Source organism: Chroicocephalus ridibundus, chromosome 7 (assembly GCF_963924245.1).
Source record: "Chroicocephalus ridibundus chromosome 7, bChrRid1.1, whole genome shotgun sequence".
NCBI lineage: Eukaryota > Metazoa > Chordata > Aves > Charadriiformes > Laridae > Chroicocephalus > Chroicocephalus ridibundus.
The window spans coordinates 34,222,683-34,248,124 of record NC_086290.1 but is presented as its reverse complement, the minus strand read 5'-3'; the positions used below and the strand labels follow the sequence as shown (position 1 = coordinate 34,248,124).

The 25,442-nt window shown below is 39.0% G+C and overlaps 2 protein-coding genes across 14 annotated transcripts in view; one reads left to right on the top strand and one right to left on the bottom strand.

The window, feature by feature from the left end:
- CCDC150 (coiled-coil domain containing 150) overlaps window positions 1-5,734 on the top strand; it is a 24,453-nt gene extending 18,719 nt beyond the window's left edge. For 2 of the 4 annotated variants that reach the window (XM_063342516.1, XM_063342517.1), the window contains 2 exons: window positions 416-535; window positions 1,095-5,734. In XM_063342516.1, coding sequence (XP_063198586.1) covers window positions 416-535; window positions 1,095-1,205 — 231 coding nt within the window. In that variant the 3' untranslated portion in view covers window positions 1,206-5,734. The remainder of the gene's footprint in view (window positions 1-415; window positions 536-1,094) is intronic. The other 2 variants (XR_010072107.1, XR_010072106.1) reach the window with 2 other exon arrangements.
- GTF3C3 (general transcription factor IIIC subunit 3) overlaps window positions 5,375-25,442 on the bottom strand; it is a 22,043-nt gene continuing 1,975 nt past the window's right edge. Inside the window, exons 3-20 of one of the 10 annotated variants that reach the window (XM_063342520.1) lie at window positions 23,327-23,523; window positions 22,780-22,903; window positions 22,072-22,263; window positions 21,625-21,790; window positions 20,458-20,605; window positions 18,641-18,713; window positions 17,539-17,625; window positions 16,360-16,463; window positions 15,589-15,760; window positions 14,928-15,130; window positions 14,205-14,306; window positions 13,163-13,298; window positions 12,256-12,493; window positions 11,698-11,888; window positions 10,899-11,023; window positions 8,047-8,199; window positions 6,975-7,101; window positions 5,375-5,470 (exon numbers count right to left, since the gene is read on the bottom strand). In XM_063342520.1, coding sequence (XP_063198590.1) covers window positions 6,979-7,101; window positions 8,047-8,199; window positions 10,899-11,023; window positions 11,698-11,888; window positions 12,256-12,493; window positions 13,163-13,298; window positions 14,205-14,306; window positions 14,928-15,130; window positions 15,589-15,760; window positions 16,360-16,463; window positions 17,539-17,625; window positions 18,641-18,713; window positions 20,458-20,605; window positions 21,625-21,790; window positions 22,072-22,263; window positions 22,780-22,903; window positions 23,327-23,523 — 2,534 coding nt within the window. In that variant the 3' untranslated portion in view covers window positions 5,375-5,470; window positions 6,975-6,978. Of the gene's footprint in view, window positions 5,471-6,523; window positions 7,102-8,046; window positions 11,024-11,697; window positions 11,889-12,255; window positions 12,494-13,162; window positions 13,299-14,204; window positions 14,307-14,927; window positions 15,131-15,588; window positions 15,761-16,359; window positions 16,464-17,538; window positions 17,626-18,640; window positions 18,714-20,457; window positions 20,606-21,624; window positions 21,791-22,071; window positions 22,264-22,779; window positions 22,904-23,326; window positions 23,524-25,442 lie in introns of those variants that run through there. The other 9 variants (XM_063342519.1, XR_010072108.1, XR_010072109.1 and 6 more) reach the window with 9 other exon arrangements.

Genomic DNA, 25,442 nt, shown 5'->3' with positions numbered 1-25,442 from the left:
CAGCCTGAGGTCTTACGTGCTGCTTATCAGTCCGAGCACTGTTCTGTGCTTAGAAAGAGACCTTAATAGCAAGAGAGTATTTCTACAGCATTCTTCAGGTAAAGTTAGTCTTCCATGATCTCTCTTAGGAGTTTGTGGTACTCAGCATCCATTTTCTTCCCAATGTCTCTGTATTTTATGCTGTGTTGGAGACCCCTGTTGACTTCATTACCCATTAAGAGAGGGGCAACTTTGTAGTGAGGACCTCTCGGATAGATTCTTTTCACAGCAATGGAAGAGGGCATCATGGAGAGCTCCACGCCTACATACAGAAGGATTTGAGTTGTGTGCTGTTCTGCCCCTTCTTGCTCAAAAACTGGAAAGCAGCATGCATTAACTGTTCTCTCAGCCGTTCTAATTACACTGTTTTCCCTAGATCACAACTAGCCTAGAAGAAGCTCAGCGCTGGTTCAGATCTAAGTTTGACAGCCTGCAGCCAGAAGTTGTGAAAAACTACCGGCCAAAGAACCCTGAAGAAAGCAGCTCCAAGAAGAAGGTAAAGAAAGCAAGCACATTAATTTCAAAGAGGGAAGCAAAGAAAATAGGTGGGAGAAGTACTTGGTAGCTCATTATCAGTCAGGATTTCAGTTCCTGAAACTTTTGTAGTTCCTTAACAGGGGTAGAAAACAGACCCCTCTTCTAGTTCAGTTTGCTTCCTCCTCTTTTGCCAAAGGACATATTACATTGCCAAAGTAATATTACAGGTACAAGATAGCTTCAAGGGACTGTTTCCGTACTTAGAAAAGTTCTATTGCACACACTTCATGTTTTGTTGATGCTCATTAACCCAATACTTGTCTGAAAGCTAACAGCTAGTGTGTTTTCTTCTCCGCATTCACCCATTTCAGCAGTTCTCCTTCCCCTCCTCCATACCTTTATAGATACCCTTTCAAAAGCTGTGCTTACCTTATCTGTGTAGGTTCATCAGCCTTCTCCATAACTGATAGCTTTTTAGAGATACATGTATTAAACTGCTAAAACTTTAATCTCCTCTTAGTAACAACAAAGATTCCCCAAACAGTCATTAGCTTCATAAAACGTTGCATCTTTTCCAGGAGAAAAGGCAAGAAGAGCTTCCCACTCGCACCTCCCTGGACAGCAGGGCAAGGACCCAACACCTCCCAGCTCACCACCAGCAAGGCCCACGTGAGCTGGGCAGGAAATGAGCTCACTTGACTGGGTGATTCCCAGCTCAGGGAGAGCATCACCTGCTGCCTGGAGACTCCCTGCTAGCACCCAGCTGCTGGAAGAATCGGAAACTTTACTTGATCCGACAAAGTTAGATAGGTCTGTATCACCGAGAAGGCCTTGCAAAGAAAAAGCACTCACAGGACACCCATATACAGGGGACCTAGCAATGGTTGTTTAAATCATAAATTCCAATTTGAATTAACTCGTACCCGTCACCTTGTCTTTTTGACTCAGGTGCTTTGTGTTGTGAGGCTGATACTAACAAAACTACTACCTACAGCAACACAATTATCATTACTGTAAACTACATGCTGTTGATATGCTCCATCTGTGCTTTCATCACTTTTCTTTTACCAGCTTTAGACTAAGACCTGGCAGGTGCTGTCAAAACAAATCTGACTGGTTTACAGAGGGTTCAGGTGAATTACTGAAGACCGAGTCATGTGTCTGTGGCTGGATGCTGACGTGACTAGGACAGGGAGGAACTGGCTGGACCAGCTGCTTCTAATGTAGATAAAATCTGGGTCATGACAGAACATAAGCCTTGGGCTATTTTAGGAGCATATAAGGAATGTATTAGGTGTGTGATGGTATACCACACATCACCTTACCTTCGTAAGAATTAGTGGAATTCGTTCAGCCTCGCCTACTGTGGAACAACACACTGGGGAGAGAGTAGTTGAAGCAGATGACTGACATCAGATGTTGATGATGATTATATAACATGGACGTTTCGTGCTTGTTCAACTAAGGATCAGCTCGTCTTCGTCCTGGCTTACTCTTCCACCTGGTTTCAGTACAACTAGTGTCAGTACAGGTGTTCTCGCACTCTGAGCTGCTTCAGCAGAGCTGCTTGCAAACTCCTCTGTGATCAATGGTACCGTTTCTTTCTGTGGGATCCATTCGTGTTATTCGCAATACTTGTCTAGTTTAGGGGGGAGGGAAGTCTTGCATACCTCAGGAGCCTAGGAATAGCCCGAGGACACACTGGAATTAGCTCATTCTGCTCCTTCAGAAATTTGGTCCTAAACTATAACTTGCACAATAGGAATCTGGACTAATTCATGGTGACCTGAGCCTCTCCTTGAGGCAAACGGCTGTTCTATGGGGCAGGGGGTGGCTGTGCACACTACTAAAGCTAATGCACACCTGAGCTCCATTAAATTGTGCTGCTTAAAAGCAGGCCTATGCAATACAGCTTTAGGGTTATCCCAATCAAGCTGGTTCCATTAGAAATCAATTGGCATCTGTGCCACACCTGCTCTGTAAAGCTGCTTAGGTGACTTAGCATAAGCTGTGCCTCTACCTCCACAGTGCCATTGGGCAAACAGCACTCAAAACTGTAATCGAGTTTTGCTTGCTATGGACTCAATCTGTAATCACAGATGAAAAACAGTCCCCGCCAAAGCACTTAACCATGTAACACTTTTTTTTATACTGAATGCTTAAGTAGGTTGCCTAACAATGGCCAAATGATTGTGACCTTTGCCTGTGCAAAAAGCATACGGCAGCTGTTCACGTGAACTACGCGTTGGCAGGGCAGCAGCACCAGCCACCCCTCTGTTTTACCTCTGCGGGAGTTTTTACCAACATAGGGTATGCCTGAAGGGCTGGTTCTTCACCCCTTCCTTGTTGCGGAATCCCCTGCTCTCTCTAGGGCTGCGCATCTGCAATTACTTTGTATATTGAAACGCAAAGTCTGATTATATGGCTGTGGCCATTAAACTTGGCACTTACGTACATTTGCACAGTGACAGTCTATTCGGGGTTCAGCCCATCCTGTTGCTTCTTCTAAACCTCTTTAGGGTGGAAAGCAATAAGATACGGTGTAATTGTGAAGGATTACTGCATTCTAATACCTTTTAACTTTAGCATAACCTTAAGCTTTAGCTACGCCTGCTTTAGCAAGTGGTGCAGCTCAGTGAGTCGCATGCAGAATGAAGAGAGCTGGTCCCAATGTCCAGGATGTGTTCTGGATTGGTTTTCACTTCAGATTTGCTCTAGTCTGATCCTGCTGACCGAATGCTCACTAGCAACTGGAGCACTCCTGGAAGCCATCTTCTAGCTTGCTTTCCTTTGAAAGGAAACCAGTTTGTCTGCTCAGAGCCTGCTCTGCAATATGAACCACAGCACGGCGAGTGGCAGCGCACCCATTTGAAACATCAGCAGCACACAACAGGCAAGAACTTGTTACTTTCTTTAAACACAGTAATTTCAATAAAGTTGTAGTAATTAACACTGCTGCCACCTGCAGGATCAATAATTCAGGTTTACAGTGGTAGCTGCTAAGCCTCTCAGTTACAGTAACATTTGTAGTATTTAAAAATACATTTTCTAAGCAGCAAAAAGGTTGGGGTTTTTTTTTCCTCTCAGGCTGTGGCCGTCAGCGCATGCGGATGGCAAACAGCTTTCTACTCTTGTCAGGGCTGCTGTCAGGTAAGCACAACTGAAAAGGTATGATTCAGTTTTTAAGACAATCAGTAGATGCCTTTATGAGCAGTCTTTTAGCCTTGAGTTAATGTATGTTTTATATAAAATAGTTCTTCAGCAATAAACAGCTAACAAAATTATCATGGTTAAACCAAGCAGTTTGACAATATATGTGGTATGTTTGACAGAAACTGTTACTAATTCTCTTAGTGAGGCTTGAGGACTATTCCCAACATGCTGACAGGTGAGGCTGGCATTGATTTAAGTATTCTGTCCCTCTTAGTCTCTTGTTCTCAGCGATTTATGAAAGCTTTCCCAAAATTGTAATGGCTGATTTCAAGCTTTTCCTGCCTTGCTGTTTGTTCCCACACGTTCAAGATCAGGCTGGACGGGGCCCTGAGCAACCTGATCTAGTCAACAATGTACCTGCTCATTGGAAGGGGAGGTGGACTAGATGACCTTTCAAGGTCCCTTCCAACCCAAATTATTCTATGATTCTATGATTTTACATTTTGGTAAAACAGTCCTTACTCTGAAGGCAATTTAGGCAAGGTGCTGGGTTCATCACCCCCAGCGTTAGGTTCTTGGGAGCATCCTTAAAACAAGCTACAGCCAGGTAAGCCTGAAGATGAACATAGCGCATGCCAAAATAAATCCCATACAGATGCTCATACCCCAAGAAACATTTGTGTTTCAAATTCACAGTCCCCTGTCCATTCTCCATCCCTCACATCATAGAGTACAATGATGAGATGTGCAGTACGTGTTCACAACTTCGTTGTTTGAAAAAGAATTCCAAAGGAAAGGCACTTTATCAGTGGTATTGCAAGTGAAGCGTGACTTAAAACTTACCCAGTGCTGTATGGGAGAGTACAGCTGTGGCTATAAGCTAAAAGCCCAGCTTAACATATGTATTTTCTGTATGCAGCTCATGTTCTCTGCTTTGTTTTTCCTTAAGCAGGTTGGTTCCCATGGGATGTGCCTGGTTAAACAACCTTTTACTGGGGAGCTCACAATCCTACAGCATTTGTGTTGTCTCCTGCTTTGTCTGAAATCTTGTCTAGTCTAATCTGTTACTGCTGCACCATTACAATATAACATATTTATAATATTGTGTAGAAGTGAAATCTAAGTAAAAGACTGTTTATGTCATAACCATAAATGCAAGTTGGATGTAACGAAGGAAAAAAATCTATCTTCATATACAGTTTTTCCACAAGCATTTGAGAAAGCTTTAGATAATTAGCATTGAGACAAGCAGTATCTCTTCCTTCCAGATGCTCAAAATTGTTTAGGCCATCCTTTCAGAACACTGTTTGCTAGCAGTATGAATTTTCCAGTCCATAATGACTGGGTTTAATTAAATGCAAGTTTCTGTTACTTGGTGCTTAAAAACAATCCAGAAAGCAGATTAAAAGTCATCAGCATTCAGATTCTATTTTTTCCTTTTTATTGGTATGAATGCGAGAGATTCATACCTCCTACGTTTAAAAACTAAACTACTTCAGAATTCTAGCAATAGTAGGGATCAGAAATGAATTAATTAATAGTAATGCCTTGATGTTGGTCAATTTTTAAGACAACTCTTAAAAAAAACCCCCACAACCTTCCTCTATGTCAAGTCTATTTAAAAAATGTACAAGCAATAGGATACTGGGTATTTCAGACTCGGTTTTGGAAAAAAATAATACAACGGGCATCTGTATACAGCATCTCTGGTTTCTGTTTTCCAAGCAACAGTTCAGTGCTGAGGGCTGTGCTTCCTGGGACACGATAGACTTTTTTCCTATGAAGGGACAGGAATCATTTGCTGCAAGAAGACAAAAAAATCAATGGAGTTACAAGAGGTGAAAAGGCCGATAAAGAATAAAGAAAGCTTCAATGGAAGAATTTTTACCCCAAGACGATGCAACGATACTATGTCTGTACATACATCTTGGCCTTCTCTTATGATCACCCCAGGCTAACATAACTAAAATGGTTATCTGATTTATAGTTCTCCAAACTTGGCATGGGACTTCTGTTTAGTAAAACTTTGTTTTACTATTTCCAAGTAAAACATGCTGTAATTTTCCGAGTTAGTGATACTTTATTGGTATTTGTCTCACCTTTGTATTCTCACTATGGCCCAGCATGTCTCTAGTGAAGTGGACACACAATATATTGTAATTTAATACTTGATTTGAGAAAAAATTGCCTTACCTTTAAGATTAGTCTAGGCAATTGCACAAGACTTGTTTCTTAAACATTGTATGAAATGATTCCAGAACACAACTACATGTAAAAGTGGGCTGAGAGCAAATTAGCAGTAGTTAGCTGTGATACCGTAAGTAACAAGACTGCTTGGGAGGCAACAGCACGGTTTGTTTTCTATTCAGCAAACTGCCTTGCTTAAAAATATTTTTCAGCCTTATTTTGCTGTAGCACATAACATATATCCTTTTCTATATATACATATAACTCTATACTCTTTATTTATGATAAAGCACTGCATCCTGCTTCTCTTACTAGGGTAGAAGCAGCACACCTCCACCATCATATGCTACTGTTCAACTGTCAGACATAATTAAAAACCCAAAGCATTTGCAATTTATGTTAAATAATAAGCTGTATGATATTATTATAGTACTTTTTGCTATAAGCTATTCAGTAGGATATATGTTTGGTGAGAATGAGTAAACATTATCATTAACGTCAGAATTTTTATTAACAAGTTCAGAAGAACAAAGGTCACACTGATTTCAGTAAAACAGAAATCAATCTCCTTCAAATAAAACAGCTGCTAGAAATATAAACTCCCAGAAAATTCAGAATACTTTAAAGAACTCGAAATACTGAGTTCTCCATCCTCTAGGGATTAGTATGAGCCCATTTCTTCTATATTATAGTAACACTGTATATCAAAAACGCCTCATCACCAGTGAATATGGCTTCTTGAACAACCTCACTGGTAACTAGTTGTAATATTGCACATTGTCAATTTTCCCTAAAAAAAAACCCCCAATAAACGGCACCGGGCTTCAGTTGTCACTGTTTGATTCTATAGACAAGGCTGACTATCAGAGTAGGGAGCAACGCACCACAGAAGAGCTAACAACAGACACACTGGAGCATGTCAGCGTTGTACTCGGAACAGCTTCCATCCGTACGTGATACAGTTCAAATGCCAGAAGTGGAAAAGGTCCCCAAAGCCGTATATGGTACAAGCCACGTCTCCGACCATCCATAGAAAAAGGTGTACATAAAACCAATTTCCTCAGCACTACATAATGCAAAGGTGAATACAAAGAGTAGCGATTCCACCTGCCACAAACCTCATCACACAACGGCATAGGTGTACAACATCTTTTGAGCCATTCTAGTATTTCCACTGCTCTGATAAATAAGCGACAAGTTAAAGGCAGTATCTCTTCTCAAGTCTGTCTGATCAGTTTCTATTCCCTGTAAAAATAATGATTAGAAGAGTCATCTATATGCAAAAATAGTGTAAATCTTGAAACATGAGTAGCAATTACAGTGGAATCAAATGACATATTCATGGTTTATACAGGTTTTCATCTGCACAGAAACAAAAGAAGTAGTATTCCTTGTGCCCGCCCTCTAACGAGTTTCCACATATTGGTCATCACCAAACAGTTATATAATTACATGCTCAAAACATTAGCTGTAAATGAGATAGCCAGCCCATAAAAAAGAAAGTACCATCCTAATTTGTCTTTGTAAGCAAAGTATTTCTTTCTACAGTCAGAATGTGAATAACTGCCTGTACCTTTTACACGGTCACAAGATTGCTGCTTTGTACTCCCAGCACTGCCCAACGCCCACGCTTCTCACTTTACCAACCCTTCCCGTTTTCTAAATACACTTGCCATTTTTCTACCTACCCGTGCCAAAGCTAGGCAAAATCTTTCTCTCAGACCAGGCTTGTAAAGGTATGGCACATCAATTAGGGCGAGCTAATACAGATCAACTGGAGCAAAACCACGGCTCAGACGCATTTAGGCTTTCTTCAGAGCGGTTCACAGTGCTCCAGCACGCTGGTTTATAGCACGGGTGAATATACAGAACTTCCAGTTATAATTTATTGCATGTAATATATATAAAGCTCAACTACTTATTCAGATAAATTTGTTAAGCAACCTTTTTTGCTGCTACTTCAGCTGATTAGTAAATCCTTAAAAATTCATAAACCTTTGAAATTAACACATGCTTAAATACATTACCAGCTGACAATCAGATTTGGGCTTCCAACGACAGGGAATTACAACACAAATTAAAGGAAACTCAACCACATGGACTTTTATGTACCCGTTTAAACTATGGCTGAGAAATTGTTAACATTGACCTGATTTTATTCTCTGTACGCAACTTCGAAAGATACACTACCTCTAAGGCGAGAGGAGGAAGTTCAAGTACTTTTTGGTAATAGTGGATTGCCAGGTGCAGTAATCCCAGCTGGTGAAGGCTACGGCCGAGGTTGTAGAAAGACTCTTGACATGGTCCACGCAGGTCCAAGTACCGGTGAAGGAAGGAGAATCCCTGTACACATATTACGCACGTTTGTGAATGTTCCCTTTAAGAAAATGGCAGCAAAACAGGCTGGAGAACAGGCGTTTAAATGTATCTGTTTCAACTTTTGATCTCCGCTTCCCCACAGAGCCACATGCAAGTTGAAGGCAAAAAATAAGTCACATTTGATAGCTGAGACCATAAAAAGTGCGCTCTGTCAGTCTCTCTGCCTTCGATAACAATGGGTACATCTTTTTAATAAACTGAACACAGTTATTTATATATTATAATATTTATATATTATTTATATGTAATATACACACAGATAAGACTGGTTCTTGTTCGGAAGAGCTGACCACGTTAAAAAACATGCAGCCAAAGGACAGACTAGAGCAAGATTTTACTTTTCTTTAAAAAAATCTTTAAAGGATAACCCTCAGCCAATTTTTTTTCTTTTTCTAAAAAGGAGAAAAAAAACCAAAACCCAGACCTTCATTCCCTTTCCTTCAGTCTTTGCCTTGGATAGTGCCAAGAAATGGTTTCATTCTACAACTTTTCAGAATTCTGCAAAATTCCGAACTCCATGAAGTACACATCAAAGTATTATTTCTGGAACGCAATCATATTCTTTTCTTGATCTTGTGCTCCATGTAAGCGTTTATTCCAGTACCAGTTATCAGGGAAATGATCAGTATATCATTTTATAAAATGGCCAGAAATAAACATCACTGAATAAGGGCATGAAAAATCCATATATCCCAAGCAGCAGGCAAGAGTTCATGTCCCTTCTCGAAGCCAGCAGATGTTCTACTGCCAAGTCTCCAGCAGAATTTGAAAGGAAACTCATACCCAGCAATTCCAGTGCTAGGCTTTAACAAATTTCAAGTCAAAGCACCCTGTAAGTGTTACACTTCCTTATTTGGCTTTTAGTTTAAAATTAAAATATACACTTATATATTTAAACTACATGACTAGCAGCATCCCAGGTGTACCTAATCTCGTTGTCAACTTTAGTGTGAATACCCGCTCCTCCTACGTGGCATGCTGTGCTTCAGACAGAGGGGCAGGACCCAACAGGTGCTGATGTCCCAGAAGATGTAAAACAGGACAGTGACAGTGACCAGGCACCGGTGGAACAAACTAGTCTCATTTATACGCTGACGTGCTGTAAAGCGAGGGAAGTGCTTTGTTTCTCATCTGTAGGATGTCACAGATGTATCGGCTTGGTGTGTTACAGACTCTTCATGACTCAAGGTCTGCATGATGCTATAAAGATGAATGGCATCAGACCAGCGCTACCCCCCTACAGAACTCAGGGAAAGACAAAGAGGCATACAGTGGTATTTCACATTAACATGCAGTGTTTCATTCGACACTGACGGAGCCCTGGGGGAAACTCAGAGAGATAGAAGAGGTGAATGCAGAAGGGAGAAATCGAGGACACAACGTTTTCATCCTCTCCTGTGCATTTCATTTTGTTACCACTTTGGAATGCGATGACTCTGTTGTAAATAGAGGATTTCTTTTTAGGCACCATGTTGGTAATCAGAGAAGATAGCTCCTTCAACATGAGGAATTATTTCAGGCACAAGCAGCTAATGATCATAATAAAGGTCACCAATATGTCACTGTGGTTGAATTATTAATCAACTACAATAGGAGCAAGAGAGGAGGTAAAAATACCAAGTATGGTAAGCAAGAAATGAGAAGACAGAAAGCAGGGAACCGTATAGCCAGAGGGTAACATAAATAGGACATTGTTCAAGTGTGTTACAAAAGGAGAACAGAGCAGCCCATAAAAGAAAGGCAGGCTGATCACAGAGAGAAGTGGATAAAAATATTAAAATTAGGCCAAAGTTTGCAAGTTCAAAATGTCTTAAGTTGGATACTGACATAATTGGTATTGGTTTAGAGTAGCTGAGGAGCTATAGCTTTTGTCAAAACCAGGGCAAGGTACGGTTTTTCAGCAGTTTCACAAGTCATGAGAGTTCAGGATCCTACCATATTTTGCTGACTCTGAGCTCATTGGCCACAGGAATTAAAAGGCATTTCAAGTTAATGAAAATACTTGTTGGAGGGTAGAGGAAATTACTTTCAAGATTCTGTTTGGAAATAATGAGCCTGTGGTTTGTAACTGGATCTGGCAGATGAAAGAAAAATGTGAGTAAGGAAGCTGAAAAATTGAGGGTAGCCTAAACTGGAGTTCAAAAAATCTTTATAAAGAGAGCGGTAAGAGGCACGTAAAAGGGGGAAGAGAAAAGGAAGACGGGGGGAAAAAACCCCACTTTCTAAGTCTGTAAAGTTCACTTCAGCAATGCAGTTCATGAGACACAACTAAGAAGGGCACGTGACAGAGATTCTACTCCACAGCACTTCTTTGGACTAAGGCGGGCAAGAAGAAAAATTTGGAAGAAAATCCAGACTACAGTCATCAAGACTGAAATTAGTAATATTTTTGCAAACAGCTGGCAGCTGCTGGCATCTATGTGAGTGATCATTATACACACACAGCAGAACAAGCTACATTTAACTAAAAGGAGAGGAGATTCATCTGGGTATAACTGCAGTTCAAAAGCATCTTCATCTGTGTTCATGTTTCACCACCTCCCTCTTTTGAAATGCCGTATTAATTATTAAAAGTTATTTAAACAGACTACGTTGTAGCCATAGCTGTCTGCAAGATCCAAAGCCAGGAAACGCTAAAGGTAAAAATAATTACACTAACTCACCTGTACCAGAAGAGCGTGCCTTTTCAACACGTATTTCTGAGAGGCCATGTGGATGAAAGTCAAGCCAATACAAAGACTGTACAGAGGTTCATCTGGGTTCGCACGAAAGGCTTGCACGTACTGTCCTAAAAACAAATAACTAAATCAAGATGTTTGTTGTGAAAAGAATTCCTGAAGAATTAAGGACAAAAAAGAAAATCTTCAAATTAGAAGTGTGAACTAAGAAAAGAAATAGTTTAATGCACCCACACCAAAACACACAGGGAAAAAGATGAAAAGAAATTTTATATTTTCAGCACTCCTTGGATTCTGAAGGAAGAATGCAGACTGTGATGTAAAAACATAAGCAGAAAACAATCAGACACAGAAAGCGAACACGGTCCTTGCTGGGATTTATATCCCGGAGGCCACACACCTTAAGTGTGACATTTGGAGGGCTTGACTGAAAGCAGTAGGTTTACTTCAAAGGCCTGCTTCAAATGTCCAACCGACTTTATTTGCTGTTTAAATTGGTTTGTTTCTGTCCTTCTTATTCTTTACTATCATTAGCCTTCAATTATCTTTGCAAGTTAGTTATATTGGCGATGTGTGCTAAACTTGAAACGTGTCAGCTTAATTTTTTTAGCAAAACTCTTCAGCGATACTTTGATTTGTGTACAAAATAATCAAAGCACCAGACTAACACTGTGAAGCCACCTATAATTTTCTGATGTATGAAAAAAATGACTTCGATAAATATTTCTCAGAACAAAGCATTCACTTGTTATATTTGTTAATATTAGACCATTAACGATATTACCAAGAGCGTGCTTGAAACTGCCAGATACAAACGCATTGTGCCCGTTCAGGACACACAGTGCGTGATTATCAGGATTTTTCAGCATCAAGCGGAGACAAAAGCGATGGTGACGGACATCCTGAGATTGCATAGTCACTTGATTGAAGATGTTCCATAGCTGAGGTTTATTGACATTTTCCATTACCATGATTCTATAGAATGAAACGTATACAAGAAAATAGTAAATGCTATACAGTAAATACTGTATCTGCAATAAAACCTCAACAGTTTAGGGAAGATAACAAAGAAGAGACATTCAAAGAGCAGATCAGTGACTGAGGCAAAGTAGAAAGCGAAAGACAGAACCAACGATTCTGGCCAAATCGACCAACTGTTGCATTATGCTTTTTTTGGAATCAGAGGCTATCAGAAAGCTTCTTTAATTTCAATAGTCTTACCTGTTTTAGTGAAAGCTGAAAAGCATGAGCCTGCCTCCTTTAGCAATATTTTCAGCAGTATGACTACAGCCTCAGTGGAAAAAATCACAGAAGAGATTGCTCTACCTTGTCAGTACCCCACCTGATATAGTTGTACGCTTTTCTGAAGTTCTTGTCCAGAATTGCAGCAGAGAGCCCAAAGTATTCCAGCTCCTTGCGCTTTTGTCTATCATCATAAAACGAGTAATATTCCAATGAGGAATCCACGAGTAGCTCTGCCTCCTTGTACCGGGAGAGGTCACACAAGGAATATATAGCCTTCAGGAGGAGGTTCCACCAGTCATCTTTTGTCAGAACACTCGTGAGAACGGCAAAAATTGCTAAAAACATTGAAGTCAGTAAGTTGAGAAAATTAAAACAAGAGAGTTAAACTCTCTAAAAAAAAAAAAAGCGCATATGTCAAACTGATCTTTTCCAAAACATCTCAGCATTAACAGGTAAAATAAAGATAAAACATTTACTTTTTTCAGTTGAAGTACAGTTTGCAAAACATCAGCAAAAAAACAGTGAAAACTTGGGAACAAATGTCAAGAAATACACACAGTTCAGGTTGCAAACATACCACATGAATGCATTAAATTTCCTCTTCTTAATTACCAAATGATGCTTAAGAACGTGTAGTCTGGCTCAATCAAGTCTGGGCCAGTCAAAAAAAAAAAAAAGACAAAATCACACCACTTTTAAAACATGTATTTCTATTATGTTCTAGATTTGCGTGGATTATATTTGCACTGAGGAGAATGTTGGACCATATGATCTCTAGAGGTCCTTCTCAATCTGAATTATTCTTTAATCTTACTATTTTTCTCTGAAAGGGGATTGTTCCCTTAAGTTATACTATCTTAATTTTTGCTGCCTTCTTTGCCCTAGAAGTAAAGCAACGTTAACACGAACTGCATGGATTTAGCATGCAAAATAGTAACATTTATTTCATTTTTCAGAACTAAGGAGTTCATCTTGTTGCTTTGTTTTTAATAAACATTTGTTACCTTTTGCATCGCAATTTGCTGTCTCTTGGTCGTCATTGTCAGAAATTTTATCCCTTGACACCTTAATAAGATAGAGGTGTCTCTCTCCAGATTTGGAACTAGATATCAAACACACCTGAGCTCTGCTCATTGCTACCTAGAAACAAATTTAAGGGCAGCATTTCAGATTACATTAATACATCCTACAACAAAAGCAGTTTTATGGCAAATGCATCTTGCTCATGTTGCATGCCAAAACAGTGCAATTTAGAAATGCCTCAATAGAGCAAGAACATGAGAGAGAACATTCCCAAGAGGAATATCATCTCCGTGTTGTCTCATGCTCCAGTGCAAACTGGGCTATGCAAAAGAAAGATGCAAACTCTTTAAATAACTTAAAAGACTTTTCCTGGGATTGGAACATCCCTGTATTTATTGAAATCAAAACTATTTGCGTAGAGGCATAACTAGAGCAATGCCTTTCTGTATCAGTTTCAGAAATATGTGGATAGTCACCTACTCAACCAATGTAATACAGTAGTAATGGCTCTGACCAGATTAATAAAACTCAGGTCTCAATATTCCCCTCACTCCCTATTTAAAAACAAACAAATAAAAAGTAACACAAAGCCACCACTACTGTATTTACTGGCTAAATAAATTCTTTGGTGATTTTATCACAAGAAAATATAAAAAAACCCCTTAAGAATTCAAAGGAAAATTGATGAAATAGAAACCAGTATCAACATTTCAAGAAAGCACTATGCTGACTGCTAAAAAGGTATGAAGCAGCTTTAGTACTCAGTGCGTTCCATGTACACTGAGGAACAGGGAGTTGAAGTCACTGCCTTAAGAATCCTACACGCAAGCGGTCCTCTGCTCTGAACACTACGGGCAGGAACACCAGCGTTACAGACTCCCTGCAAGATTATTGTCTAACAAAATTATGATACCATTTGCATATTAAAAACACTAGCTCTCCTCCTGAGTTTGTCTGTCACTTATCTTAACCCAGCTCATAGCTGTCCAATTTCTTAAGGTGTAGCTGTAAAGATTGGCTTACCTTCAACAGCATTGCCAGCATTGTAAGTAAAGTGTCTATGTAACCATACATTTTGCCTTGGGAATACAACAGGGTCGAACGATGGAGGAGTAGCTTTAATTCCTAGATAATATTAAACATTATTATTCAACCTCTTGCGCAGGGAGTGAGTTCATAAAACAAACAATTCTGACTTAATACAGTACTAATAGGATTGGAAAAGGTTTTAGAAAGCTGGAAGAATCTTAGCAGCAGCAGGTAAGAGCTCCCTAAAGTGCCCTGCAGTAATTACTGTTTCAAATTCTCAAATTTCAGAGCAATTCAGCATAACCCTTACCTATAGTGAAAGTGCTACTGGGGAGGGGATATAAAACCTTTGCTACACAATCATTTACAATCTGTAGAGGCCAAACCACGTAGCTTGTATGTAGCAACTGCTGATCAACTTGATGCAAAGTGATTGGCATCAAGATTGGCATCAAAGTGGTTGCACATCACACAGAAGTGATCAGGTGGGAGAGAGGAAATACTGATAAAATGGTCAGGGAGAAAGAGCCATGAGGACTCATCCCTGACACTCTGTGATGAATCATCTGCTGTGCTCTGAAGGCTCAACCATAGTCTCAATGTAAGTAAGATAAGTAAGTCTCAATCCCTGGTCCTACATAGTTGACGTCTTTGACCACTACCATAGTTTAGCAGAATAAAATATCCTAAACTGGAAGCACAGAACACTTTACCCACCTGCTGGGCAGCGTTAGCATCCTGAGCCAGCGTATCTGGATCATACATCGGTTCCAGAGCCTCCAGAGCTTTCTCAGGTCGGCCCAGCTGCTGCTGAAGTGTTGAAAGTGAGATTCTTGCATCCAGATGCAATGGAGCAAGATCAACAACTTTGGCATAGCTCTCTGCTGCACGCTCCATGTGTCCCAAAGCCTTCAAGCACTCTAAAAATACCACACACAACACAATACACTTAAATGGCAGAAAAGAATATTTCAAAGCTTGCAAAATAGTTAATATATTTTTCAGATACTTTTTCAGTTAGAACCACCGAAAATATGCATTATTAAAGTGAAAATATTCAGAAATATGTACCGATACATTCACAGTTTCACTTAAAGCATCATCAGTTGACAGGATGGAATGCAGAATAGATGCTGTTTCACTTACGGGCAAATAAAGTATTTATAGCTGAAGTAAATTTCAGTCTAGATGAAGAACAAGAAAATGCTCCATGACAGGGCTGTCATAATAAACTCCAATTATAGTTCTGCAAATACCAATTATCATTCAACATGTGAATCTAAAATCCCAGTGATTTTAGATAAAGGGCCCTGGAAATGCTCAGCATTTTATTATCATCTCTCAGCACCACGTGCTCAGCAGTCCTGCTTCTTCTCACCCGCGTGCCGAAGCCAGACGACAGCCAAGTTGTATCGTTCTGAACAGACAAGGGAACTCAAGAGAGGCAGCGCTGAGTTGTATTCTCCAACATCCAGAAACGCCTCTGCGACGTCCAAATACAAGTCGCCCATTTCTTCTGGATTTTGTTCCACCAGAGTGGTCAAAAGAGGCTTTAAAACAACCACACAAGACACTAAAAGCACAAATAACTAACGAGAATATTTCTTTAAGATACAGTTGTTGGAAGCTTACATTTTTATGCAGTGGTTTTTATTCTCTTTGCATTCTTAACTACATTTCCTTTATTTAAATGCTAGTGTAAAAGTGAAAAACAAAGACTTGAATTTCACAACTCCTGAAAAAGCCATATTTTTCTATTCTAGACATTTCACATCCAACGGCTGAAAGTGCCCATCAGTGAGGAGTGCTCTTTATGAAAGAACAGGCTTCAGATTTAGTAGGGCTTCAAAACAAAACGAAGATGTGTTCCTTAGTGTTCAACAACTTTGCAACGTGGTCCTGGGCCTCTCACAACACATATGCTGTGATTTACTGCGCTTTAATACTTCCATTGGAGGCATAATTTATAAGGACAAAAATAGTATTTCTGCTATTATAGGTTTGCTAGGTTTCTCTCTTGGAGTGGGAGGGAAGCAAAAAGAATCTCCCCAGGTCTCTCAACGACCTCCGTCATACAAAACCAGGAAAAATTACTTGCTTTGGTAATTTATTAGAACATCGCCCACCTTCTGAGTTGGCTTCTACTTACATTGAGCGGCTCTAGGATGTTCAAGTGAACCAAGCACACCATCAGCTTGACTGTGATGTCTATGGGAACGCCCTCAGGTATACAGCAGCTGACCTTCTCCACAGCTGTGAGAAGATAAAGAATTTCTTTCTGAACCCATAGGCTTTAGCAAGCACTTCACAAGCTTCACATCCCTTTCAGGCCATATTCAGCTCCAATGAAGAAGATATATTCTCATTGACTAGCAAACGTTGGTGTAAGCCTGCCCTCTCCCTTTCGTCTGTATCTCTGACGATAGCTGGAACAACTTGTTCCTACTATCTCTGATCCCAATAATTTCATCTGAAGTATCAAGTGCTGTCAGTCTGCATCGACTTCAACAGCCGGATCCCGCAGGATGCGCTTTACAGCCTTCGCCCTCTTAAGACGTGCTTGCTTCATAAAGCTTTTCTTTAGCAATTTATGCACCTGTACTCTCCTCTCCTTGCTTTCTGCAGGAAATACGCTGTATTAAGGTATTTGTTCTTATTAAGCTAATCCTGTGTCGCAGGGATCTGGCTGTGTACATTGTTACACACAGTTAACTACAGAACTTTACACAACATATAGACAGAATGAAATTCGATGACAATGCAAACACGAGACAAAGTAGTTACCCATGACAATGCTAGAAAACTACAGGTCATACAGTAAAACTCCATTATTGTATTTCCTTCACATGCGGTCATGATACCTCCTTAACTACTCTGTTTAAGTTCTACTTCACCTTAATTCTTACACCAGACATTCAAAGGGTGATTGCTATAAACTGAGAAAACTGATTTCCAACATAAGGCTTCCCTATTACCTTCTACATTCACATCCAGTTACTGAAAATCACAACATGCAGATTAATTCATCATTCTCTAAACTTAATAGCCAGCATGAGAGTAACTATTCACCTACCGATAAATTCCTACAAAATGAAAAATTTTCTTTCCAAAGTGGGTATGCCCCAGAAGAATGCTTTTGGATTTGGTAACTGGCTGGGTTAGAAGTAAGTTGTGAGTAAGAAAGACAGTACACAAGAAACCTTTTCTGGATCAGCCCCATTACTCTGCTGTTAGAAGTCTCTCCCAGTTTTCACATGATTGCGACCTGGTTCCTGAGCATATGATCAGTTCATAGACTTGTATGAAATTCAAAAATTAAATTACTTACCTGCAGCACTGGGTTCAGCAACTGGATGACTTTGGTCTTTAGTCTCTGCCTCCTGGCTTTCCTGAGTTTCCACCACTGCCCCTGTATCTTTTTTAAAAAATTAACAGATTATCCTAGTAGAACCAGCTAAGCCAAAAGTTACTCAATTTTGAATCCACACTTGATTGGTAGCTTACTATGAAAAGTGGACTTTTTTTTTTTAAGGACAGAAGAGCAGGAAGCATTCAAAAAAGTTATAAAGGAACAAAGGGCAGGGAATCAAGCTGTGGGGTAGTTTAGAAGCTTTGTCTTACGAAATTACACACCCCAGGTAACGTGGCAACACTGTGTTTTAATTCCTAAACTCATTATAGATTTGTTTCTTATAAATTATCTGTTAAAAGTCTCTATCAGGACAGTTGTTCATTGATCAACTGTATTTTTACCTGGTCCTTAAAGCAAAAAGACAACAAAAATTTCTTATACTACATTGGGTTTGGATCGGATTGCTGAAACAACCAGTCAGTTTAATCATAGAACAGACCGTCTGCTTATGGAGTTGGCATGCTGTGATCATTCTACAGCCCAAACAAATATTTTTCAGACTTAAGCAATGACTTTCACAAAGCAGGTTTCTCGAAAACAACCTACTTCATTCAATTACAAGCTAATATCCCTAGATTTCTATATACCAAACCATTTAAATACATAATAACAGAAGTAGGATTGATGAAGAATATTATTCTCAGGTCAAAGGTTGATATTCTTGACTACAGATGCCACTAAACTTATCCAATTTTTTTTCAGAAGCTATTTAGCTGGCAGAAATAACTGGCCTGATGTGAACACTCCAAGGAATGTTTAGAACTTTAAAAGGCCTCCAGTTGCCTGGAGAGCAGTCCTTGTCCTTAATGAGTCAGCAGGGCTAATTGGATATCAGAGTAACTCCTTATAGAAAGCTGAGGTCGTGCCACGTAATTCATTAAAAATACTGAAAAGTTTCAAAAGAGAAAAGCCTGTCAACATGCATTAAAATATACCCACGAGTTGAAAAGGTAACAGAAAGAAAGATGTCATATTAGACGAACAGCTGGGTCATACTAACCGCTTGGTAGCTACTTACCTTTTTTCTCCTCGGTTGCACTTTTTTCTGACACTTTCTTTTCAAGTACAATTCCTGCAAAATCTGTAATAACCTAAAACAGACAAGTAACTTGGATCATTTTAAAGATTTAAAGGATTTATGGAGTAACCGGACCACACGGCAGTTGTTTTAGACATCACAAAAGTTATCAGAAGAAAAGCTGCATTCATTTCACATGGGGTTAGTTGATTAGTACTGAGTTTGATCATCTTATGTCTTTGTCCACTATTTTTTGACTACTTAGATGATCCAATCGGCATCTCTTTAGCAAATATAACAGTTACTTTCGTCACAACTAGAAAAGTTTTTAACCTTTATAGCTTCTTTTAATGTCTTTTGGAAAGCAGAAAAAGCAACCAAAGCACCAGGTAAACAGATAAGCTCTCCACAGATCTTTCCAAAATGCTCCAAGGATTCCTCAGCCTAATACATTGCAAAGGAACCAAATGGTTTGTCTCAGTTTAAAAATAAATAAATAAATAAAAAAAATTCACAGCTACATACTGACATTTTACAACAGCCCTAGTCATACACATCATGACCTCAATAAAACTAGTATAATTCAATAGAACAACTAATTAAAAAAAATAAAAATCATAGACAGACAATTCAAGACATTCACTTGCCAATGGGGAAGTGCGAGGGGGAAACGCACAGGTGTGAACGACTGTTGGTCTAAGACCCAACTCGGTTTGGTATTTTTGTTCATGAATTGTAAAGCAAGTATTTAAGTCATTACTGTTGCCCAAACATGAGTGATAAACACAGAGTACGTGGCCCTTAGAGGAACATACCAGATGACTGTATTAAGACAATTATTTTTTAAAGGCTTGGTTTACCAGCTCAAATACAGATTCAGCTATCTAGGAACAAGAATGACAGAACGGACATGAGGAGAACCACCAAGAAGGAACAGGGGAACAGTTCTACAACGGAGTACTGTATTAATAAATCTGGCAGCTGAATACTGGGTACATAAAATTGACTGTTTGATTTTTAAAATGGGAAGAAATACAGAGAAGGGTCAGAGGAATTGTTTGCAGGCTAATGATGCTTTACACAGACAGACATTTAAATAAAATCTTCGGGGGAAAATAAAAAGAGGTAATTAATATCAGCAAATAAGAAAGTTCACAAGGAGAAAGTCCCAACTATTAGTGTCTTTTCAATCCACCCGGGAAAGAATAACAACAGCCAGACACTAAAGACTTTCCTCTCAAAGCCAGACCAAATCAACTGGTAAATGCCTCAGAAGTGAGGGTTAATAACCACTAGAACAAATTGGGAACAGATAAGCAATCTTCTCCAATTCCTGATGCCTTAGAGTCAAGATGTATTGTCTTTCTGAAATGTGTGCTTCATGCTTAACGTATAAATTATTAGTTGTAACACAAGTATGCCAGATAAAGCAACAAGAGTCTGCATTTGAGCCATTAGACTACTCAGTGTCACCCGTTTAACCTTCAACTTCGAGACTGCTTTTTGCTGGTAGCACTCACAAAACCAGATCATAGGTCTTCCCTGGCTACTAAGGTTATGGCAATTGTAGAGAAGGAGAGGAAGGGTCCTAAAATTTTAAACCTATAACAGCATACAAGTCTATCAGCCCCCGACTTATGAAATCAAGCCATTAACTTCAATGCTAATTACTACAGAACGAACAGAAAGCAGTATTTGATCAGCTCTATCACTATAGAAACATGACCATATTTAAGCACTACAGGATTATCAACGGTCCGTCCCGATTGGCAAAGAGGTGCTTAACACAGTACAGAAATGCATTTAATTCTCCATACCGCCAATGCTTTGTCATACTGTTTGGAAGAAATATATAGTTCGGCTGCAATATTAACATCTTCCATGGAGACAAGGCTCTGGTGTTTAGTAAAGGCTTCTTCTATTATCTCGATAGCAGAGGTCACGTCGTTTGCTTCATAGTAACTCCTATAAAGCACAGATATGAGATGCTAAGTATTTCAGATAAATGACAGTACGTACATTGAATATTAGCAAAATTATTTTCATATTTATTTTTGTCTATTAGCAAATATTTTTATTAGCAAGTTACAAAAGACAGTGGGAAAGAGGGTGTTTTTTCTTTTGTTACAACTGTTGACAATTTTTATGTATTTCAAATAATTACCGTTATTTTCTGCCCTGTATGTTAGGACATCACTGGAGTTTTCCTTACAACATCCCCCACCTCAAGCCAGGTATCAACAATGTATTGCATTAAACTGGTTTCAAAAAAAGTTTCAAAAATAATACTGTTACAATACACTTCCTTGCATTTTTTTGTCCATTTCACAGCCATGAACATCAAAAGACTTAACAAACCGCTTTGAAACAGGCCAGTAACACCTTTCTACAAGTTATGCATTAGAAAGCTGAGATATAAAGTAGCTAACAGCTTACTAAAAACTATGATAAGTGAGCTACACCACAAGCCTCCTCTATCTCCGGTGAGCTTCTACGACTTGATCTGCTCTCATTAGCAAAAAAGGGAAGGAGGCAGATTTTTACTTGCTCCAGAAGTGAACCACAAATGACATATAAACTATGTTCTGTTGCAGATGGTTTGTACTTCAGATTGAAGAATTTGTTTAATTCAGATTTGCTGGCAATAAGTTTTCAGGTCTCCAGTGATATTACATAGATAAAAAATGTATTGCATTTGTATATAATCGTATACTATTGGCATCTTTCCAGTCATCACTATTTGCATTTTATTCTCTTACGCAACACTTCTAAGATGATGCATTGATCCTACACAGCATAATTCACACATGTCAGGCTTCAGAAACATCACAATAGTTGGGAAACGCATGCTTATTCTGTGGGTCACCCCCAGCATTCCTTGATTTCCGCTGCATACCCAGCTTGAATCAGCTGCAGAGCTTTTTAATACCAGTTTTTGAGAAACTCTGGAAAACCAAATTACACTAGCTTTAAGTCCAACTTACTTTGCCATGTCTCTAGCCAACTGCATGAAGCGCTCTCCGTCAGAGGGAGACAGGAGATTCAAAATACGCCTGTAGCCATCCATAGCCATCTTATGTTCCCCCAACTGTTCGTACAGGCTTGATCTCTCCCATAGGTAACGCACATTGGATGCGTCGTATTTCAGAGCTACAAGAAAAAGCTTATTAGTAGCCTAGCTTAGGAAAAGGCAACAACGGATTTCACATTCATCTACCTGAATAGATGAATGTTAGTGGACATGCACAAGCTTTTTGTAAGAAAAGGACATCCTATATTAAAGATTCATGAAATCTTTCATCAAACTCTGGACAGAGGTACCAGAATCTTAGGAAACTGCAGCAAACTATATTAGAAAGCAAAAGAAAACAAAATGATTGCTATTAGCAGCTAAAATTTATTTTTAAATATTAAAACGGTCGCTACGCTACCTTTTGTGTAGCAGAAAACAGCCTGTTTAATATTGTCCTGTTCCAGCGACATCTCTGCTAGTCTAACCCATTCCTCAGTATCACTAGGATTTAAGTGAGCTGCAATCAGTTCAAACTGTAGTGACTTCTCCATATCACCCTGGTCTTCATAGATCATGGCAAGAGTGGAAAATGGCTCATGAGCAAGAGGAGCTGTGTGAAGACAAAAAGAATGATTAAGAACCATTGTTTTAAAACCACCTTGAAAACAAATAACTTGCCTTTCTGCAAACAACAGATAGCAAAATTATATGAGCCATCAGCAGTGCTCTGTTTAAATTCACAACAAACTTGCAGACAAGCTTCCGATTCCTTTTTAGAAATTATTAAACAGCCTGACTGAACCTACCAATGCTAACTTATAGCATTATTCTACACTGTAAGTCATGCTGACGTTTATACCTTGGTTCTACAAAGACAATAGAAGCAAACTGTGTAAAGCCAAGCAAAGGCCCAGGGTGCTCTGTGGAATTAGGGTCCTAGTTTCTTTTTATAAGCAAAATTATGCACTCAAAATGCACCACACAGTCTTAATTCCTTGCAACTTATACAGTGACATTCCTTGTACTGAGTATTTTCATCATCAGTGAAGCCACACTGAATTTTCCTGATGTTCATGGCAGTTTCACCATACCCTTAAAGCCAAAAAGTTTTACTGTTCTAACATACCTTGTCGAATGATTTCCATGCACATTAGGATAGCCTCCTCACGTTCTCCTCGAGCAAACCTGATATTGGCCTCTCCCATCAGACCCCTCAAGGCACGAGGAAGTTTGCTGCGAGGTCTTTTCTCCTAAATAGAAAAGGGGTATTGTTACTTCTACCAAGGATTCAGTTGTGCCCAAATTCAGGAGACATCCGTCACATTTGTGCTTAACACTACCTAATAACAAGTTATTTAAGTACTAGCGATATTAAAATGACAGACCAAAACATTTGGTAATTTTCATAACTGACAGAGTAACTCTGATATCTAACACAAATACAATCCAGATACTGGAAAAACTCATTTCATTATTTTTGAAAATTTTCAAAGATTAATCTACATAATTTTCTAAAAAAACAAAGACAGGCAACACCAACACAAGCAGAAGTATCCTACACAGGATTATTTTCAGGCAGGTTTCCCCGCAAGTAGCTTAAATCACACAAACTGTCATTTATGCACTATGCTCCAGGGGATACAGAGAAGTTACGTGAAAGTTTAAATACTTGCTTTCATCATTTTCTTGGTCTCTCGATTAAGTACCATCTCCAACACAAAAACATCTCCAGCTGTGGGTTGCTCAGTAGTTTCTTCTTCCTCTTCCTCTTCTTCTTCTTCATCTTCATCCTCTTCTTCCTCTTCATTTTCCCCAAGCATGGATGCAAAGACCCGATGAACAGATTTACTGACACCATCTGAAGTTTCTCCTGGTTGAGAAAGAAACAAAAAAGGTTTATGATATAATCAAGAGCACACGCTGCCTATCAGGACAAGTGCAGAGAAAATAGAATTCTTCGTAATTAGCAGTCCACTTGAAACAGTTATGCTAGAAGAAAGAGGCCTGCAGAAATGCAGGAAAACTATTAACAATCTCCTTGGCTTTAAAACTCTGCATTATTCATCACCAATGCTTAGCATACCCCAGCCTCTAACATTTTCTGGATATTTGAAGTGAAAGGATGGAGGAACACAAAGAACAAAGCAACAGTTTACTCAACATTTTTCTCAATCCACACAAGAGAAGTATATTAAAGCAATTTTCAAGCATTGAACTGGTTGGACGGAATAAAGCTTTTCAGATGAAGAGGCTAAGTGAGCAGACAATTACAGTAAACAATAATGCAGCAACCAATTTTTAGAAGTAATTTAAAACAACATCTTGTAACCATCCTCTCCATGACAATAAGTACCTCTTAATGTGTGTAAATGCAAAATCCAGATTATTCACCTTTCTCAAGAAAAAGAAATAAGAAAATTCTTTAAAATAAATAAGAATACGATGCTATATATCAAAATCAAATATGCTTAAAGCACATAATTTTAATATTTTTCACATTTTTTAATTACGACTTCTCATTACTAAGCTAACCCAGGGTTATAATTGCCCACAAGTCTCTATCTATGCAAAATATCAAAATATGTGGTGTTGAAAGGTTTCAGATAGGGGATTGGGCATCTAAAGATTTGATAAAAGAATAACCATAGCATCAAGCTGGGACTGAAAAATAAAGCTATCCTATATTGTGTATATACAAGAGGGAATTGGGTACTACACCTGAGTTTATGTTTGGTTTGTTTTTTTTCTGACTTGGATCTATTTGGTTACTTTTTTTCTGACTTGGATATTAAGCATCGAAAAATCAAGACTTTTCTTCCTCCCATCTGAAAAAAACTAATGATTAATTTAATTTCCCTTTTCTTTCAGTCTTCCTGGCTGCAGGAAGCATCTGAAGATTGAAGCAGATAAGCTCTGAAGATTCGTATATCAAAAGTGCTTTTAACAATGACCTAACATTTTTCTTCTGAATATCCTAAGTTTGATACTAATGGCAACTTTTTAAATAGTGATAAATATTACCTGATTCTGACTGCTCCTGAGACTTGCCTTCTCTGTAGTAAGAGCAGAAGTAACAGCATCACACAAATCTATCAGGATATGTTTTTTCTTAGATAAAGATCATGTGCACGAAAAAAGATGTAACAGACTAGGTGGAATACAGAGCAGAAAAGAGCAGCTTGGAAGTATTTCCAAGACATCAGCAAAAAGAAGGGGTCAATAAGGAACCACAGGTGTCTGGCTCCAACCACACCTCCAGTATTCATTTTCTGTCCTTCTAGGATGAGGTCTGGCCATACTTTCAAAATCAAGGCACCACTGACACACATTTTTGGTGAAAGAATTTAAGGCCTAATTTTGAAATTTTAGGAGGGAAAAAAAAACCAAACAAACCCAAACCAGAATGATGAGAATTTGCAGTGAAAGTAGGCAGAGTCTAAGAACCAACACAAAGAGATAAAAAACTGCACTTTGCTATCTCACAGCACTAGCAATCCCACAAGAATACACCCTGACCAGTGCATGGAGAAGACGTCTGAAACAAGACAGCAACACTCTAAATCTCAAGCTCAAATCCAGAACATGAAGCATGGGATCAACAACCACTGATACAAACTAGAGAGAGAAACGCTGCTTCTACCACTTCCTGCACGTCCTTTCACTACGCAGGAATGCCAAGGAAGTTGAGCTTATTTTGCTAAAGCATCTAAGGAGCTATTACCACTGCAGTAACTGCACAAAGAAAGCCAGTCAGGGAATCCGTAGCTAGGAATATCCAACAGAAAATAA